Genomic DNA, 19063 nt, shown 5'->3' with positions numbered 1-19063 from the left:
TGGTCAGATAGATCCCACCTCTTGAGAGCAGTCTTCCTCCTCAGAACATCCACCCAGTGTCAAAGAGTCTGAAGCTGTCATGTCAATACCACCATTTCAGCCGTGCGTTTACTTCTGGGCCCCTGCCTTCCCATGGGGAAGATCAATGAAAACACCATTTGTGCTCCAAACTCAACGTTCCTGCCCAGTGCCTCATAGTTGCTTCTGATCTGCTCAGTATCATTCCTGGCAGTACTGGTGGTGCCTACATAAATAAGCAGAAAAGGGTAGTGGTCTGAAGGGTGGATGAGCTTTGGCAGTCTTTCTGCAACATCCTGAATTCAGGCTCCAGGCAGATAGCACACCTCCCATGATACCCAATCCAGATGACAAATTGGTGTCTCTGTACCCTGTCCTTAACCAATGGTCTATGACCCACTGACAAGCCATAGATGTTGTGGGTAGGCTATGACAGCAAATAGAGAGGAGAGGGGTTACCTGACACTGTTTCCTGAACAGGGCAAGTGTAACTACCTTAGTGGGGCACTGTCAAGCACCCTGTTAATATGATTGCTCTACTTGTGACTGAAGAGACAGCATGAAAAGACTTGCACTGCCACCACTTTTGTTTGCAAAGTATGAATTATTTTGCAATTGTTAAGGTTGGCTGTGAGACTGAATAACAAGAATATCCAGAGTTCTGACAGTTAATGCTTAAAAAGAAAAAAAAAACTGGAAGAGGTATTGGATTTTATGATTTAGGATTTTCGCCAATCTCTGCACTTAGGCCAGACTTTTATGAGGGAGATGAATTATCACATATCTTTCTGTTACAGCATCTTTGGGCCCTCTTCTCAAAACAGCTGGTGCTGGCCATCTGAGGAGTTAGAAGAAACTGGAATAGGTGAACCACAGGTGTGATTCAGCATAGCAGCACTTCTGTTTTTTTCCTTGGGCTTAGGGAGGATTGCAAAGGGAAGTTTTGCTTCCCTGTATTGTAATGGTACTACATTCACATTCTAGAAAATAAAATAATGAATACTAGGCTGTACAGGTATTAGCTCAAAGCCGTTCTTCCAGAGGAATTCCAAGTGAACTTAAATTAAGAAGGAGTCTGCACCCTTCAGTGTCCTGAATGAACACTCAGTGAGCTGACTCGTGCTTCAGTTCAAGCCATAGGCTCTAGTATGGCTTGTGGTGATCACCCCCCACCACACACACACACACACACACTTTTATTCATCAAGTTCTCAACTGACAGTAATATCAAAGATATTTTAAACACTCAGTGAATAAGGTTCCTTTCGTCTGCAGTGGGGGAACAGGAGGCAGGGGACTCCCACCAAATCATCCAGCTCTCTTTGTGGAGGTGAAACAGCAACTTGTGTCAGATGTACATTCAAGCCACAATCTACTTAACTCTGAGAAAAAAGGATGTGCATCAGAAAAAGGGGGTGGGGGAAGAATAGTGAGAACAGAAATTCTAGCAGGTTGCAGCTGAACTCTCTAACTCAGTTTGGGAGTGTTTAGTAGTGTTATTTAAGTATGCTAGCTATTAAATGGAACCATTTGCTTTGTTTCCCTCTGTGTACACACCTGACTAAGTAGTCAAGCTTCCCAGGTAGCATAGAGAATTTGTAGCTTTGCCCACTAAGTGTTGTGTATAGTTGGAAAAAGGATATACAATTTAACTTGCTTATCTTAGTGACCTATGGGACTTCACTCTGAAGTTACTTTTAGGGGGGTTGGTGATAAGGTAAATGGATATATAAGCCTGAGTACAGATGCTGAATCCCACCAGATTGTTGCAATATACAGAAAAGAAAGATGCAACAGAGTCTTCCCTCAGAAGCAGAGCAAATATTTACAGGGGAAATCTACAACACAAAGAGAGAGAGAGGGAGGAAGAAAGCAAGTCTCAATAAGTCTTAAAAAATCCAATGCCTCATTACTAGAAGAAAGAGATATGCCTTAAACCTTTCTTTCAGGTATTTTTCACAATTCCTCATGACTAATGAGTACTTTAAATAAAGAATTATTTGTGTCTAAAATGTAATAAAATGTGTAAACAGCCTTTGCTAAACAATACAATTTGTGTGACCTGAGCTGAACAGCCAACAGGTAGTGATCTATTTGGAAAACTGGGGATTTATGGCTGGTTCCAATATTGCTGTGCTTCCTCCCTCAGCTGCAAAACCCTCATGGCAGATAGAGGTGGCACGCCTTTCACATACTCTCTTGCAAATCAGTCTGTTTGCACTAACCTTTTTGTTCTGGACACGTACTTTAAATCACAATTCTGTTACAAAACTATAATAAAGTCTCCATTGATTAACTGACTAGGCCCACAGTGCTTGCGTGCCCTTTGCCATGTTATTTGCTTATATAGCACAGAGCCTACCCATCTGGTGTACAAATAGGAATCTTCATGTTTAAAACACTAGGAGTTGGACACAAGATCCAGGCTGGAGTTGGCTCTATCCTTATGCCCGAGAGGGCTTCCTAGGCATGAAGGGCAGTTTAGTTTATGCAGTTGTGTCCCTTCCGCTCTTACCATGCATGATCAATGGCAGCAACTCTACACTACTCTGGCAAAGTTGGATTTTCTTCCAGTGACTAGAGAAGGCACCATACAAGAACCCAAAGTTAAGGAGCGAGCTGACTGCCTGCAGAAGTAGCACCTCCTGCAGCTCCTATCTAAGAAGTAGGGAAAGATCCAAAATGGAAGAAGGGGAATTCTCTCAGAGATGACAATTTTCAGTTGGAAATGGATGGGGAAAGCAGCAAGGGCTTGGTCAGTCAGCCTACTGATGGGAGCAAAGCAGGGAAGAACAGCTGGCCAAGAATAGTTTTGAGTGGCTGTGGCTGGCAGAGTAGAAAAGGACTGTTACCATTTCAATTCAGTCTGTAAGAAAGGAAGAAATGACGAACAAAAAAAGCAAGGGTGAAAGGGTGGCCCAAATTCAGCAAAACACTTAAAGCTTTCCCACTGAAGTCAGTAAGAATTTAGCAGGCTTTCAATTGCTTTGCTGAATCACAATCTGTAGGTACAATTAAAGAACAAAAATGGTATCTGTGATGCCTGCAAAAAAAAAAAAAAAACAGAGTGAGATTTTTCTGGTCATTTTCTAAAGCTGAAGTAAGGCAGCAGTCTAAATCACACACTCTCTCCGCTTATACATCTGGAGTGTTTTGGCCCCAAAAGAAACATTCTTTTTCCTGACTGGCATCAGGGTGGAACTGAATGACTTGAGATCCCATCGTCCCTTTCTCAGAGGTTTATGTGGATGTTCAAGTTCTTCCAAATACCCTTCCACCACATCTGGGAACTGGATCACACTTCATTCTGAGAGCCAATTTCCAACTGAAATGGGCCACTCTACTTGTTGCCAAAGCTAAAGATGACTGTGTCAGTAACAGCAGTTAGGGAGAAAACGCCTTCATAATTTGTATCCCTAGCTCCCACTAAGATGTAGTGAAGCTACTTTTAACTGTAAGTTTGGTGGCATCATTAGCTCTGTTCACCACCACAATATACATTGGAGTATAGAAAACTTATCTTAGAGAGAAGTGGCATAATCAGCCTAGACTGATTTTGCACAGATTAAAATACACAGAATACATTGCTCTTACATGTATGTTGCAAACATAGGGGAAGATGTCTTTGTTTTTGACTGAAGAATTCAAAAAAAATCCTTTGAACAAAGATGCTTAGTCAGAGTACCGGATTTTAGATTCACATTCTGATACCAAAAAGACACCCAAGGATGTTGAAATCTGATGACAATTTCCCCCCTCAAACTTAATAAGGAGTTTTCAAAGTCAACAGATGAGAACTCAAAGCATGGTAAGCAGCTTTCTGTTTGTCCAATGCTTTGCCTGAATCCCCACTTACAAGCTGAAATGATGTTTAGTAGAAATCTCAGAAGAGGGAGAATTGCACAAACCCGACCCAAAGCATCTCTCTCTGCATATAGATCTGACTGTCAAGGGAACAACAGGAGAGGAATATGCAAAGTATTTTGGGAAGTTCAATATTTATTATGTAAATGTTTTCTTTTTGACAGTTCAAAGTCACCTCATGGGTCTAAGATACCAGAATTTTATAGTCGAATGCTACGTAGTAAGATGTCATGTGTTCAACAGGCTTAAACCACAGAGTTACGATTACCAGTTCCGCAAGGCACTCTGCTTAAGACCTGTAATATGAGGATCATAATGCAATTCTGCACAGTCTCACAAGACCTCATGGAAACCATGCTATAAAGCCTGACCCTATATAGTGAGGAATCAATTTTGAGCCACTATCTCCAAAACCAGAAAAATAAGTAAATACTTAAAAACACCATTTGGAGTCCACAAGGGGTGCCAGTCATAACAGGCTTTCAACTACTGTTTATTTAAAGTAATGACATTTATAAAATTAATGAAGTGCTGCATCCCCTCAGACTACTTTACAAAATCAAAAAACTTCTTTGTAAGTATTTTATAAGGTTTTTATCAGAAAGACATGGCCCAAAGGACATTCAATTTTCTATCTGACCTAAAGAATAAATTTTAGATCTCAGAGGACAGAGACCATTAAAAAAGAAGCAACAAACAACCAAAAAATCCATTAGTCTGCATCTAGAAGCAAATCACAGAAAGCCAGCTTATGGAACATGTCTCTTTCTTAGACTGGCACTCGACTTTAATGCAAAGCAGCGATGCAAGATTTTATTAATAAAATCTGAAAGTTATGCAAAATAGTGCCCTTGATATAACTGTTATTCCTACATAGCTCTAACAGAGACACATATACAATGTTAATGCAGACTACCGACATACATGAGGTTTGGCTGTCTAAGCACATGCATAAGTCTGGATTTTTTTCTCCATTCTTTTCTCCAAACTTTCCCCATCAATAGACTTGTCAGAGCGATGTTACTTACCGATCTGTACTCGTAATGGAGTTTATTAAACTCTGTGCCGCTAATTGTGATTTCTGGGATGTAGTTAGGGAGAGAAGTAGCTTCCAACACCTCGTATTTGTTTTCAACACTAAAGGTAGAAAGAGAAGTACTGTTATGTCTCCATCTCTTAGGAAAATAGATCAATCAACTTTGAAATTCAAACACATATTGGAAAAGAGCAAAATGCCCTAATGTCTGCCTGTCCTCTGCATCCAATCACTGCTTGGGTCAAATCAAATTTAGAAAAATATGTTTTTTCAGTTAAAATATACTTCTGCAGATCTGCGATTCCCTTGTAGTTACTATATAATATATACGAACCAATTCCCTTTCCACTCTCACCATACCATTTAAAATGTAACCATTACCCCTTTTAGCCTTTGCTTGCAAATAGAGAGCTACTCACATTCCTGATGCTAAGGTTTCCAGCAATTATACACCTACCACAAGGGAGCTCTAGCTCTATCAAAGCACATTTTTCAATGTTGTAACTCAATAATAGATAAATATAGAACAGATGGAAGCTTTGTTCTTCATTTAATGTCTTGCAAATCCAGGAATTGATATATTTCATTTTCTGAACAGAGATGTTTTCCTCATCAATATTAGTCTGTTTCCATCCTTACAGAAATGAAGATGTTATCTGAATAATGAATGCATGGCTCCGTTCCACAAAGTTTGTACACAACACTGCAGTTTCACACTGGCTCTTTTTTTAAATTCCAAATTGCTTAGATTATGTAGATTAAATTTTGCCCTGAATTACATGACCATTGTATGTAGATCTGAAGTGCGTTTCCTCCAAAGGCATTTAAAGTTATATATTACTCACTGCTTAAGAAAACTAAATTAAGTCTTCCCTCCAATATAGGAAGCTATGTGACCAAATATACAGTGTTCAAATCTTACTCATTTTTCCTATCATGCCTTGTCTGAAAGGGCTTTTACATGTACCTGGCAACATGTTACAAGTGAGAAAGCAGTCACGCTGAATAAGAACTAGCAAAATAGTGTTAAGGTGCATTGCCAGGTACCAATGTCTGCTTCAGTTATTGGCCATCTCTAAATAACTTGGCTGGCAGGATCGGAGACTAGAACAGAGGCAGAGGCAACGCACCCTCCGTACTGTATTAGTACTTTGTTGTTGAATGAGTAGAGGTCAAGGGTTAGAAACTAGCAGAACAGAGAAACCAGGAAGACTAGGGCCAATTACAGGTGAGCATTCCTGTAAAGGAAGTTATTCTCAACCACTGCATCTGCCTTATGAATAAGCCCTCCCCCTTCTCTGATGGATGATTGGAAGTTCACCACAGTGATGTCTAAACCAAAAAATGTTATGGCTTTAACTACATATCGTTAGAATTGTACAACTCCCCCATTGCTAAGGCAACAACATTGACGTACAGTATTCCTTTTGCTATATGCAAAGAGGTATAACCTATAAAGCTGTTGATATATCAGTACAAAAAGCGCAAAGGCACTATACTTGGGTTATATCAGTGTAACTTTTTCCATGAAGAAACTCCACACCCCTAACCAGCATAGTTACACCAATGAAAATACTGTATTTTTACCAGGTCTTAGATGTTATCTATTTCTTTAGCTCTGTCTATAGCAGTAACTTGGCAAAATCCTCCAAGTTTGGATATGGTTATCCTAGTATAAAAATGCTTATGTTTTTATAGCTTACTATTCAGCATGCAAAATAAGCTAGACTGCTACTGGTCACCTTCACAGTGGTCCCCATGAGGGGTTTTCCCCAGCAGAATGATGTTGGCAAACAGAGAAAATTTATACCTAATAACCAGGGATCCAGAAAAACATGGTAAAATCTGGATTTTCTCATTTTTAGAAGAAAAAACCCACATTTTCTCCTTTAAAGGAGAAAAACGCAGGGAACTGTGGGTTTCCCCTTGAAGGCTGCCAGAGTTCCAGCCTGCCAGGGGCTGCAGGAAGTGGGAGAAGGGCAATTAGCAGGGGTTGGCACGTGCATGTGCACGCGTACACATGCACATGGCCGCCAGGCAGCCCGAGAGCAGCTCCCACAGGTACGTCTGGTGGGGAGATTGAGGCCCCCATAGTAAGGGAGGGAGAGAGTTGGGCAGGGCTGGGCAGGCTGGGGTGGTACATGGGAGCTGGGCAGGCTGCTGCCCAGCTGGAGCAGTATGTGGGGCTAGAATGCACGGCCACAGAGCCTGCACAGAGAGTAGGACAGAGCTGCAGGAGGTTCGTCTGTGGGGCAGAGGGGCTGGCTCAGCCACTGCATGTGCTCCCTTGGGGGAGGTATGGGGGGACACGTGCCCTCAGGTCTGTGCATGAGGTGGGAGCAGGCTACCTAGTGCAGGCTCAGGTTTCCTGTCCTGCTGCCCTACCCCCGGGGCTTCCGCAGCCCAGTGGGCAGGAGCTGGTGCAGCAGGACAGAACAGGACGGGGAAGCTCCATGTTAGTACCGCAAACCCTGTGCCACCCTGACGAGGCACCCCTATGCTCACCCAACAGCAGTGGGGGTGGCAGTGCAGAGTTGTGCCCCTTGCTGCTGCCGGGTGGGCAGGGGGCACCTCACCAGAGAGGGCACGGGGGCTCATGGTGACAATGAGCTTTCCCACCCACCCCTGCTCTGTCCTGCCACATCGGATCCTGTCCTCTGGGCCACAAAAGCAGTAAGGCAGGGAGCCCTGAGCCTGCAGTAGGTGACACCCCCCCCCCCCAAACAGGCTCTGCTCTAGCTGTGGACCCATATCCTGTTGAGTGAAGGGGGCAGGGGCAGCTCTGATTTTCCATGATAAAACCTCAAAATGAAACACCTAAATTTATAGGTATTTAGAGTTTATTTTATTACAGTGATTGAGGCACTGGTAAGCTTCCAAATAGCTTTAAAAATTGTAAATATGTCAAAAATATTCTGTTCAACATATCTATAGATAGGTAGACAGCATTATAATATATCTAAATATAATATACAACCTATTTTTATTGTTTGAGATATATACATACATACACTGTGTGTGTGAGTCTATCTATACACACACATACAGTGGTGTTTCATTTTAATCAAGGAAAAATAAGGATTTTGGGGAGGGGGGGTTAATCAGAGAATTTACCCGGGGGGGGGGGGGGGGGAGGGGGCATTAAATCAGAGAATTTGCTATTTTTAAGCATAGAAAACCAGAATCCCTAATAACCCAACCTAATCATCATTGTTCCATTGGTTAAAAACAAACAAAAAAACCAAGACTTTCAAATGTAGACCAATCCCCAAAATACATGCATCACTCCAGGGTATAAAAGGTTAGAGGAAATGTGACTTAGAATGCTGTAACTGTGTTTCCATACTTTTCATGTTTTTGGTACTGCTATACTTTAAATTTAAATGGTTTTAAAATATGTCAACATATTAAAACAATTTTGCATTGTACAGTACTCTCTCTTGCTCTGTTAAGAGATCACACACTTATTAATTCAACCTCTTCCAGTCACAAGATTTAAAAATATGCCATGTATGCATTTGAATACAAACCAAACCAAACAAAAATACTGCTTGTCTTCACAAAATTCCCATCCCAAATGTACTGCTTGTATTAATTGTGAGTGTTACTTGCAACAAGTAGGACAGAACTGTAGACAGAAACAATGCTTTGAAAATTGATAGTGTCCTTATAACTTTTATCTGAACATTTCCAGACAGAATCTGGCATGCCGTAACATTGTAATTTTAATGTGGCAGGTTAGCTATGATCAGAGTGGTAAGAAACAATGCCCCACAAATGATAGTCCATCAAACCAGCACTGAAACACATTAAACCCACAACAATTTATTTTAAGAGCTTGAGAAACTGCTAGAAAGCACTCTTTAGATTCATTATATATAGACCAACAGTGCCATCTATATGTAGTCTATGGAAAATGCATCAACTACAATTTTGTAATGGAGCAGAATGTCAAAGTTAATGATACAAAAAAAGATGTATGCTAACAATTGGGTTCCTGATTTTCAATGGCTCATTTATGTACAAATATTTATTATACAGACATGGAAGCAAATCTGCATTGTGTGCAAAGCAGTGTTACCAAACTCTCTTGCAGAGCCCTCAAGCCCTTGAACTGGGCGCTCCTCTTGTTCAGTATTGTATAAACACAAGGGGAAACTCAGCCTTAAAAAAAACATGTTTAGACCACATCCTTAAAATGGTTAGTACCATCATCGAAAATTGAGCTACACCCACTCGCTCTGGCTCTCTGTATGCCCAGACTAGCAACTGGACAAAGTGGACTGCCTTGGGTGCATGCCCTGGAGGTGAGCTGCAGGCTCTCTCAAGAAGGAAGGATGGAGAATGCTGCTGAGATGCATGCTGAGGCCACTTCTAAGCCATCTGCTCAGCCTACCTTGCTAGACTTTGGACCATTTGGTATGAAAACAAGTTCATGGGGTCTTTAACTCTTGGCAGCAGTACCGAGCTCAGCAGGGAGCCAGTACAGATAGGCCTAAAGAGTGAATATACAATGAATATGAATGCAGTTTTGAGAGCTAAAATGTGCATCTACATGTTATTCCGTCTGAGACTTCAGCTCCCTCTTTGTGAGGTCCAGCTTCCTAAACTGTATTTTAAGATCTGGAATGTAAAAGTAAAGATGGAATATGGGAGTGGGGGGACAAGAAAGAGAAGACCAAATAGTTATTTTTTAAAAAATAGGAATGAAATGTCAGAGAAATTCCCTGCAGAAGCTCACATTACCCATCTTAATGCACTGTTTCCCCCCCTAAGAGATTCTGTCAGCAGGAGGGACAGAAGGAGTGATGCTGGTACAGGTTTACTTAACCCTCAATAAATTATTATAGGATACCAGTGCCTGAAGTGCTCCATCAAACACTTTGACAAAAGTGCAATATGAGCCTTTCTTGATTTCTGGTTTTCTTCATACTGTCTTCTCAAACGGAAGGGCCAAAAAGTGTTTCCTTGGAAATGCAAATGAGCCCTGGGCTTACTACAGAAGCCAGGCTGCCAAAAAAAGCACAAGGCGGTCTTTTGTAAAACAGGAAGGGGTCTGGACTCTATGGCTTGAGGGGCCCTTTTCAGTTCTATGTTCCTAAGAGGAGCCTTCTTTGGCCCTTCCTCCTAACAAGTGGCTTCCTTGAAGCCATATCATGTACACAACTCCCCTACGTGCCTGCATCTTAACCTCCTGCCCTAAGAAAGGAATGCAAAAATAAAGATGAAAGAGAGATAGGAACAGTGGGTAAAAAGCAGTAGGCCACCTGGAATCATCAAATAAAACAGCAATTGCTCCAATTCTGAATTTCAATGGGTTCAATATGGAGCACCTTCACACCTGCCAAATCTGCTCCATAACAGTGCTGCAGAAAGGGGAACACACAAATTGTTAAGTTTTGCAAGTAAGCCACAAGGCTGGCAGAAGGGAGTTCACCATGGAACTGGTCCTTTAATTTCTCCCATGAAGAGCTTCTCTCCTGGCTCACGGAGAATCCATTGGCACCACAGTAACCAGGTACAATCTGCATTTCATTGTTAAGACAGCACTTCCATTCATCTATGCAATCACTTTAAAAGGGAACAAAGGGTTACTGCAACAACTATCAATAATCTAACTGTTCATTTTGCATGATCCTGTATTAAAGTAACTTTAGCTAATTACCCTAATTATCGCCCTGCTTAAAGCTATCCTGGCTTTACTATACTTGTTATGTCTGCATGATTTTAGAGATATAATTGCATCCTGACAGGTTATGTCAATATTGATATAATTGCTCTGTATGTTTATGCCCTCAGATTCAGTATTTGCAAGACAAGCTATGGATATTGTTTTTAAACAGGACTATGCCTAGGTTTAATTTTTGGTACTTGCTTAAGTACTTTGCTCAGCTGAGACTTTGCCACAAGATGCTGCATCACCCTCCTATTTAACAAAAGAATTAATCTTGTAGGCTCTTCTTTACACATCATACTTCATATTAACGCCAGTGTCAACCCACTGCCAAGAGCCAGCAGAGCTATGCTGATCTTTTCCTCCCCAACAGAAATCAGTAATGATCATCTTAAAAATATTATAGGCGGAATTTTTTTCATTTAAATGCATATTCTAGTTCTGGAGCAGAGATGGTCGAAACATCTGCAACAAATTGTCTCTCTTGGGAATCTCAGCTTAACAGGATAGTTTTTAGACAGCAAAAACTGATTCTAGTTTGAGACCAAAACAGAGGAATGCCTGTTCCTCACAAAGTTTTTTGTGAAAGGCATTTCCGATAGCCACGTAAAAGTCCTGTGGCATTGGCATGGAGTTGCACGAAAGACCTGATAAAATTTAAACAAAAGTTCTGAAAAATCTCTGTGCAGAAACAGCATTGCCAACTTTCCTAATTTTATTGCAAGTTTTGAATGTCTGCATTTGCTAAAGCATCAGCTCCTCAAATCTCCCAAGGATCTCAGTTTTTATTCAAAAACAAAAGTAAGTTTCTACTTTAACCATTTTAGAGAAAAGCTTAAAGCATGACCCCTTCAAGCCTAGAGGAAAAAAAAAATAGTTCCCGTCCCATTCCCCACCCCCTCTCCAACACAAAGCTACTCGTCAACCTAAGAAGGCACATGAACCACATTCAATAGCAGGAGGGGACCACAGGGCTTAATGTCAAAAAAACAGTTATCTACTCCAAGTTAAGTCATACAGAGATGCAAGGAATAATTCTAGAGGTGACAGACAGATCTCAGCAGAAATCAGAGTAAGATGCAAAGCAAGCTGGAAAACACACCTCAGACATTTAGACAGATTATCCAGTTAGCATGATTTCAAACGATGGCATGGCATCTCTGTTCTCCACTCATATGCCTGTAGGAATCACTCCTTTATCAGAGATAAAAGCAAAAGTTTTCTACATCTCAGGGCGGATACCAGGTCACTCCTGGATAACACATTACACTCTATGCAAATCAGCACCAAAAAATAAGGACTGTTGAAACAGCAATTAAAAAAAACCCTCTCGTTTCAGAACAAGTGTCCATTCAGTTCTCTTCCTTACTTAGTGTGCTTGTTTCTTATAGTTGTAAAACTGAATTGGCTGGACTACCTCTGTGAAGCAAAGCTCAAATAAAAAACAATTTACCACATTCACTACATACTGCATCACCTGTGCAATTCACACCCTTATTTTAACATTCAAACAGAATCCTGCATTCTTAGGAGGTCACTTAAATACAGTGAAAGAACAAACATAATGAATCAACTTTGAAGTGTCTGAGATTGGTGGAAGTTCCTCAGTACTTGAAATTAAACTAAGCTAGGTTAGAAATGAAACAACCAAAAGACAATTACTCTTAATCTGACATCCCTTCAGTAAAAGCTCAAGAATATGTTTCTGATGTTCTGCCAAGAAAAATATCGGAGGATTTACTGCATTAGATTTGAGATATAGTAATACTTTTTCCTGCTTATGCAGGGGGTCGGACTCGATGATCTATTGAGGTCCCTTCCAACCCTAGCATCTATGAATTATTAACAAGCAAAACAATTAAAAGGACACAAACGGTAAGCTTTGGCTTTTTGGGGGGTTCTTTCCTCCAGCAAAGCCATCAGGCTGCTAGTTTGGTTTTGAATAAATAACTTTTAAATAAAATATGTGTTGATGCACATCAATTTGTAAGGTATGAGTGATACTAATAGTAAGCTAAATTTTGCCTCTGCAAGTTATACCTTATATAAGATACGCCAAAAGTATCTGTGCGTGGGGGAAGGTGCGGGAAAAGGGGGCAGCAGTGGCTGCATTTAACTTTGAACCTGCCTAACAAAACAGAAGTTTAATATGATATAGAGCTGGAAACACAATACATTCAGTATTTCCTGTGCATCTGTAGCTCAGCTAATACCATGCATATGGCACCAAACAAAACATAGGTAACCACTTAAAAGCACTATTTGATCTGTGATGGGAACATGCATGATTACATTGTAAGCTTGGTGAGAAAGTTAACTGATTTTTTTCTGCTTTTCAAATACACAGCTGTAGCAGTCACTTTTTAGTAGTGTTAGCTGAAGGACTGGATTCTAACAACACATTCAACAAAGGACTGGACCATAAATCTATGCAGAAGCTAAAACTGTTACAGCAATCCACTCATTAAATGAAATATGTCACTATGATCATGTAACGCTGATGCTCCATGAACTTCTTTCAATGCCCACTCATTTCGAAGTCGAATTTTTTTTAAAAGGCATTAGTGCTGACCTAAATGGCCTAGGGCCTGGCAACCTGCAACAAAACATTTTAAACACCACAGACATACAAAAAACTAGAACTCTTGGTTCCAAAATGATACCTTTTATTAGAGCAACTGGAAAATGGCAAGAAAATTGTCCTTTTCTGCAAGCTGTCAGGATCAAAGTCCCTTTGTCACGCTCTGGGGAAAGTGTAGATGGTACAAGATGGTAAAAATCTTTCAGAAAAGGGCAATTTTCTTGCCATTTTCCAGTTGGATTAATAAAAGGTATCATGTTGGAACCAAGAATTCTAGTTTTTTGTGTGTCTTTTTGTCTCAGACCAACGTGGCTACTATGTACACACCTGAAACATGGAAGATGCTGAATTTTAGCTGATTTTGGATTTTAAACTTTATTGCAGAACAACAGAAAGTTTTTTTACCTCCCTGATTGCCATCTGATACCTCCAGGGAAGGAATTCTACCTGATCAACACATCAAAGAGCTACTCAACACTCTCATGGACCCAGAGGGACAGCCTTCCATCGTCAGCTCCCTCTGTGCAAAAATGAAGTTTATTTCCTACCTATGGGGACTTTTTACCATCTTATACCATCTACACTTTTCCCAGAGTCTGACAAAAGGACTTCGATCCCAAGGGCTTGCAGAAAAGGAGAGTTTTCTTGCTGTTTTCCAGTTGGTCTAATAAAAAGGTATCATTTTTGAACCAAGAGTTCTAGTTTTTTTTGTATGTCTTTTTTGTCTCACACCAACAGGGGTACCAAGTACACCCTTTAAACACCACTTAACGTGGGGTTTCCCTACAGGCTAGATCCTATCAACTGAAATTGCCCACTGACTATAGGTTTTGAACCAAGTCCTGTGAATACAAAGACAGGGGATACTGGCAAGCATTCTTTACAACCAGATTTCTCTTTTTCAAATAATTCCCTCCCCACCTCTCCCCTAAGACCAGGAAGGTTGTTGGGTTTTTTTTCTTTCCGAATATATTTTTATTAATCTCATTTTATTTTAAATGCAGTTTTTTGTTGTGGTTAACCTGCTTCTTTGTAAAACTGAAATGTAGGGATGCGCCAATAAAAGATTTTTTGGCTGATACCAATGACAGTTATTAACCAGCCATATCTGCCAATACTGATCCAACAGCCAATTTACAAGAACGCAGCCCTGCAGCTTAGAGAGCAGCATCTGGCTGGTAAGTCTGTGGAGGGAAGGGATGGAGAGGGGGCAGACTGAGGCCCCGACAGTGAGGGAGGGAGTGGGGCAGTGAATGCGACCCTGCTGGGGGGTTGAACAGAGCTTGTCCAGGGGGTAAGACTCCCCGCTGCTGCATGCACCCCTGGGGGAAACATGGGAGCCATGTGTCCCCCTTGATTTGTGTGTGGGGTTAGGGCAAGCTGTCCACTGTGGGCTTAAGGCCAGGGGCTACACCAGCCGGGGCTGTACTCGGGGTAGGCAGCAGCAGCAGCACTGGGAATGGTGGCTATGGCAAATTTTGGGGTGGCTATAGCCCACCCTGTAGCCACCCCTCTCAGCACATAACTTGCCTGGGGTCATTTAGCAGACCAGTATCAGAGCTGAGAACAGTATCCAAGTCCAAGCCTCCTATTCTATTGCTATAACCATTATAGTTTACTGCTACCTCCCTATATTCTCATTTATGTCCATAAATTAGAACCTAAAAGAGGTATCTTTTACACCAGGGGTAGCCTACCTGCAGCACAGATGCCACACATGGCATGGACTGCCTGTGTGTGTGGCACACAGGAAATCGGGAAGGGGACAGGCAGCACAATGACAGATAGGGAAGGAAGCAAAGCAGCAGGGTCAGGCAGGAAGCATAGGGCAGGGACCAGAAAGCAGAGCAGCAAAATCAGGCAGGGAAAGGGGGCTGGAATGGCACTTGTAGAGGGCAGAGGGCTAATTTGTGGCATGCCTGCCAAAACAACTGACATAAAACAATGGGGGCCCAAGTGAGGTAAATGAACTGCACTGCTCCCCATGAAAACTGGAAGAATGGCAGGGAAAATGACTGTGATGTGAAATTGATGCTCCATGCTGCATTCTGTCCCACAGCATGAAATGAACTAACAGTCACATGGGGGCAGCATGAGCTCAAACATGGAAAACGGATCCCTAGCCTTTCCCACTTGGGAAATAAATAAGCACACTTAGAAAAGCAGTTCCTTTATGCACCAAACCATTAAAAATGAGAACAATGAGTAAAGGCCTCTGTGATGAATGGGCTCACCAGAGCTATTTCTCCGCTCAGGTATCAGGGGAGGGAACATGCTATAGGGTAGAGGATATGAAGAATGTAATATCACTGACACAGGGAGATAACTGAAGAGCATCATTAATGCCTTTGTTAAATGTGATGTAGTTCAGTTATTGACATAGATTCTTTTGCAAATTACCTTTTGTTTTGGTAATGTAACTGCTTTGCATTTATTTAAAAAAAGGTAAGGATAAAACCCTAGGAGTGTGAGGTGTATCATTCATGAGTTAGCACATAAACTTTCAACTTTTACTTGGTGTTAAATTTTATGGAATGCAATTGGCACATTAGAGAATTCAGGCTGAATACTGCAACACAAACTTTTCTTTTTGTACATGTTTATTTCAGCCTAGCACAAGGACTTCAGTGTGTCAGAGGTGAAGCCTGCCGTACTAAAGACAGGGAATTCTCATTTGCAGGCATATGCTTCTGAAATTTAAAACACATTTGTAATATACATCTAAATATAAAAAGCATCCTCAGAGTCATCTTCTGAAGGCAGGTTGTATTTTTAGCAAGGTATGGAGGACAGCAAAACCCATGTTGTCAGAACAACTTAAGTTAGTACCTAGTTAAGATTAGAACTTGAAAAACACAGCAACAGCTGTTTGCCATGAAGAACAATTAAAAGCAATTCAAGTAACCTTGAACGAAAATATCCATGGAAAAAAGATGTTTCTTCATACACAAGGTTTAACAAAGAATTAAATATTTAGCAGTGTGTTTTGCTTCCTTGTATATTGTGAGTTGCAGTTCACCGATGGCGTGCCTTACAATAAAACTTAAACACTACCTTGTTTGAATGGTTTCCTCTAATTCCTTCCTACACTTTGTACAAACAAACCTTTGTTAGTACCTTTATAGTACAAAAACAAGTAACTTTAGAGTATTTTTTTTATCTTTCAGAAAGTGAAGACCTGATAGCTGTGCTCGGTGTAAGTAACCAACTGAGTTTCACTTTAAATACTGTGTGAAATGCTTATTGTAAGTTTGGAGTAATCGAGACATTTTTAGTTTTCATCTTTTTTCTCTACTGCTTATACTCCTAAAGTTGAAGCGTGGCTTTTTTTTTATTTTTAAAACCACTGTATTTTTTCTATTTGACAAATTCCACCCAATGCTGCTTTCAGTGAAAGTGAAACATTGCAAGTCTGTTTAAACAATTATGTAAAAAGGTGCTTGCCATACTAAGGCATATGAATCAGCAGAGCTTTGAGTACAGTGTGAATTTGTTAACTGCTGCAACCAACTAAGGGAAAACACTGTGTCTTTGCATAGTATGTAAAAAAAAAACCAAACTAGGGACTTTGGAAGTAAAGACCACCACCTTAAAATCATTTAATTAGGAGAACGAAGACACAGAATACAGAGAACCTTCCTTTAACATATGAAAAGTCATCCTTGTATAATGAAATGCATCCCTGTAACCTCAGGATGCATTCGAAATAACATAAGCAAATAAAAGGCAGAAAAAAGGAAAATAGTATTAATCACCATAATGAGAAAAGGTACTGAAATAAAGGGAAAAATTAAATCAATATCAAGAACAATTCTTACTAATGATTTAGCCCAGTGGGGATCAACCTTTTAAGGTAGGCAGGGTCACAAATTAAGCAGCGTGCCCTACCCAAGGACCACTGTAATCCCCTTCCCCTGCCCAATCAGCTGATCTGCTTTCTATTCCCGGATCTGTGTCATACACAAGAGGCTGGCTGCCTGGGGCACTTGTGGCATGTGTGTCTCAGGAATAATCTTCCAGGTGACACTGAGAAAGCTCCATAAACCCCACCCCACAATATTAAGAACATCACAGTGGTGGATGTGTTGAGTGGGGGAGGTGGGGGAGCAATCCTCTACTGGAAGCAAGAGGAGCTGTCCATTAGGACTTTGCTACCTCTAGAGCCAATACAACTATGTGCAGTAAGAACAGAACAAGTACCTAAGGCAATTTGCAACATAAAGTTGTGAAATGTACATGTTAGCAGGTGCATTCAAAAATTCGACATTCCTGCTGTTAACATTCTAGTCCCTGCTCTTTTCAACTTTTCTATATTTACACATCTTCTCACCATTTCTGAATGTTAGGATTGCTATCTCCTTTTTCATCAACTGACATAGAGCCTAAAATCTTTTCTGTTGAGGCACAACTCCCACAGAAGTGGACAGGTCAGCTTGGTTGCCTGTATTAGAAGGGCATTTTGGGGTCCCAAAAGATTCATGGGCAAGACATTTAAAGGCTTGTTTCTGCCCCATCATATTTAAAGGAATCTCTCCTCAGCTACACAGAATGTGTAGACACAAAATAGACACACTCTCTGCTAGCAGTGCCTCCTGCAGCAGAAAAAGCTTACTGCATATACAGTGTATCCTAAGAAATTATTTTTTGTTATTTCAGTAAGTCTCTCTTCAAATCTTATCTCCAATAATCCAATTAAACAAGAGTCTTTAAAAAAATGTCCTGAAACAGCAATATTTTAAAATCATCCAAACTACATGAGTGTGAATGACATAGGACAGCAATACTTTAATTCCTGGATTAGAATTAGTAAGGCTTTTTACTTAGGTTCTTTACTGGGAAAATAATATGGATTGAGCCACTGTGTTTCTGTCAACTGTCCAAGTTTATAGATTTCATAGACTTTCATAGACATCAGGGCTGGAAGGGACCTCAGGAGATCATTGAGTCAAGCCCCCTGCCCGAAGGCAGGAAGTCAGCTGGGGTCACAGGATCCCAGCAAGATAAGCATCCAATTTACTCTTGAAGGTGTTCAATGTAGGTGCTTGAACCACCTCCGCTGGCAGACTGTTCCAGACCTTGGGGGCTCAGACAGTAAAGAAATTCTTCCTTATGTCCAGCCTGAAACGGTCTTGCAGGAGTTTGTGACCGTTCGACCTAGTCATCCCTTGGGGCGCTCAGGTGAACAAACGTTTCCCCAGATCCTGGTGGTCACCCCGATAAACCTATAGGTGGCCATCAGATCACCCCTGAGCCTGCGCTTTTCCAGGCTAAAGAGTCCCATGGCTCTCAGCCTGTCATCGTAAGATCTGTTTTCCTGACCTCTGATCATGCGCATGGCTCTCCTCTGGACTCTCTCAAGCTTCTCCACATCCTTTTTGAATTGTGCAGCCCAAAACTGGATGCAGTACTCCAGCTGCGGCCTCACCAAGGCCGAGTACAAGGGGAGAATGATGTCCCGAGATTTGCTCGAGAAGCACCTATGGATGCAAGCCAGCATTTTGGTCGCTTTACTAGCTGCAGCATTGCATTGGAGGCTCATGTTCATCTTGTGGTCAATGATGACCCCCAAGTCTCCTTCTTCTGTAGTGCTATCCAATGTAGCACTGCCGAGCCTATAAGGATGCTGCAGGTTTTCCCTCCCAAGGTGGAGAACCTTGCATTTTTCGGTGTTAAACACCATCAGGTTCTCATCTGCCCATTGGCTGAGCTTGTCCAGGTCAGCCTGGATCACCCACCTATCTTCTGGCGTGGATGCTTTGCCCCAAAGTTTGGTGTCATCGGCGAACTTGGCCAGTCCACTCCTGACTCCAATGTCCACATCATTAATGAAGATGTTGAACAGGATGGGTCCCAGGACAGATCCTTGAGGGACCCCAGTGGTCACAGGGCA

The 19063-nt window shown here is 41.3% G+C and overlaps 1 protein-coding gene across 1 annotated transcript in view; it reads right to left on the bottom strand.

The window, feature by feature from the left end:
* The window catches only part of NDUFA10 (NADH:ubiquinone oxidoreductase subunit A10), a 55016-nt gene that overhangs the window by 15308 nt on the left and 20645 nt on the right, over positions 1 to 19063 (bottom strand). Inside the window, exon 9 of the mRNA XM_090044955.1 lies at positions 4911 to 5019. Coding sequence (XP_089901081.1) covers positions 4911 to 5019 — 109 coding nt within the window. The remainder of the gene's footprint in view (positions 1 to 4910; positions 5020 to 19063) is intronic.

This window comes from Crocodylus siamensis, chromosome 4, assembly GCF_052110815.1.
Source record: "Crocodylus siamensis isolate JL-2025a chromosome 4, ASM5211081v1, whole genome shotgun sequence".
NCBI lineage: Eukaryota > Metazoa > Chordata > Crocodylia > Crocodylidae > Crocodylus > Crocodylus siamensis.
The sequence above is the reverse complement of the archived record's forward strand: the minus strand, read 5'-3'. Positions and strand labels throughout refer to the sequence as shown.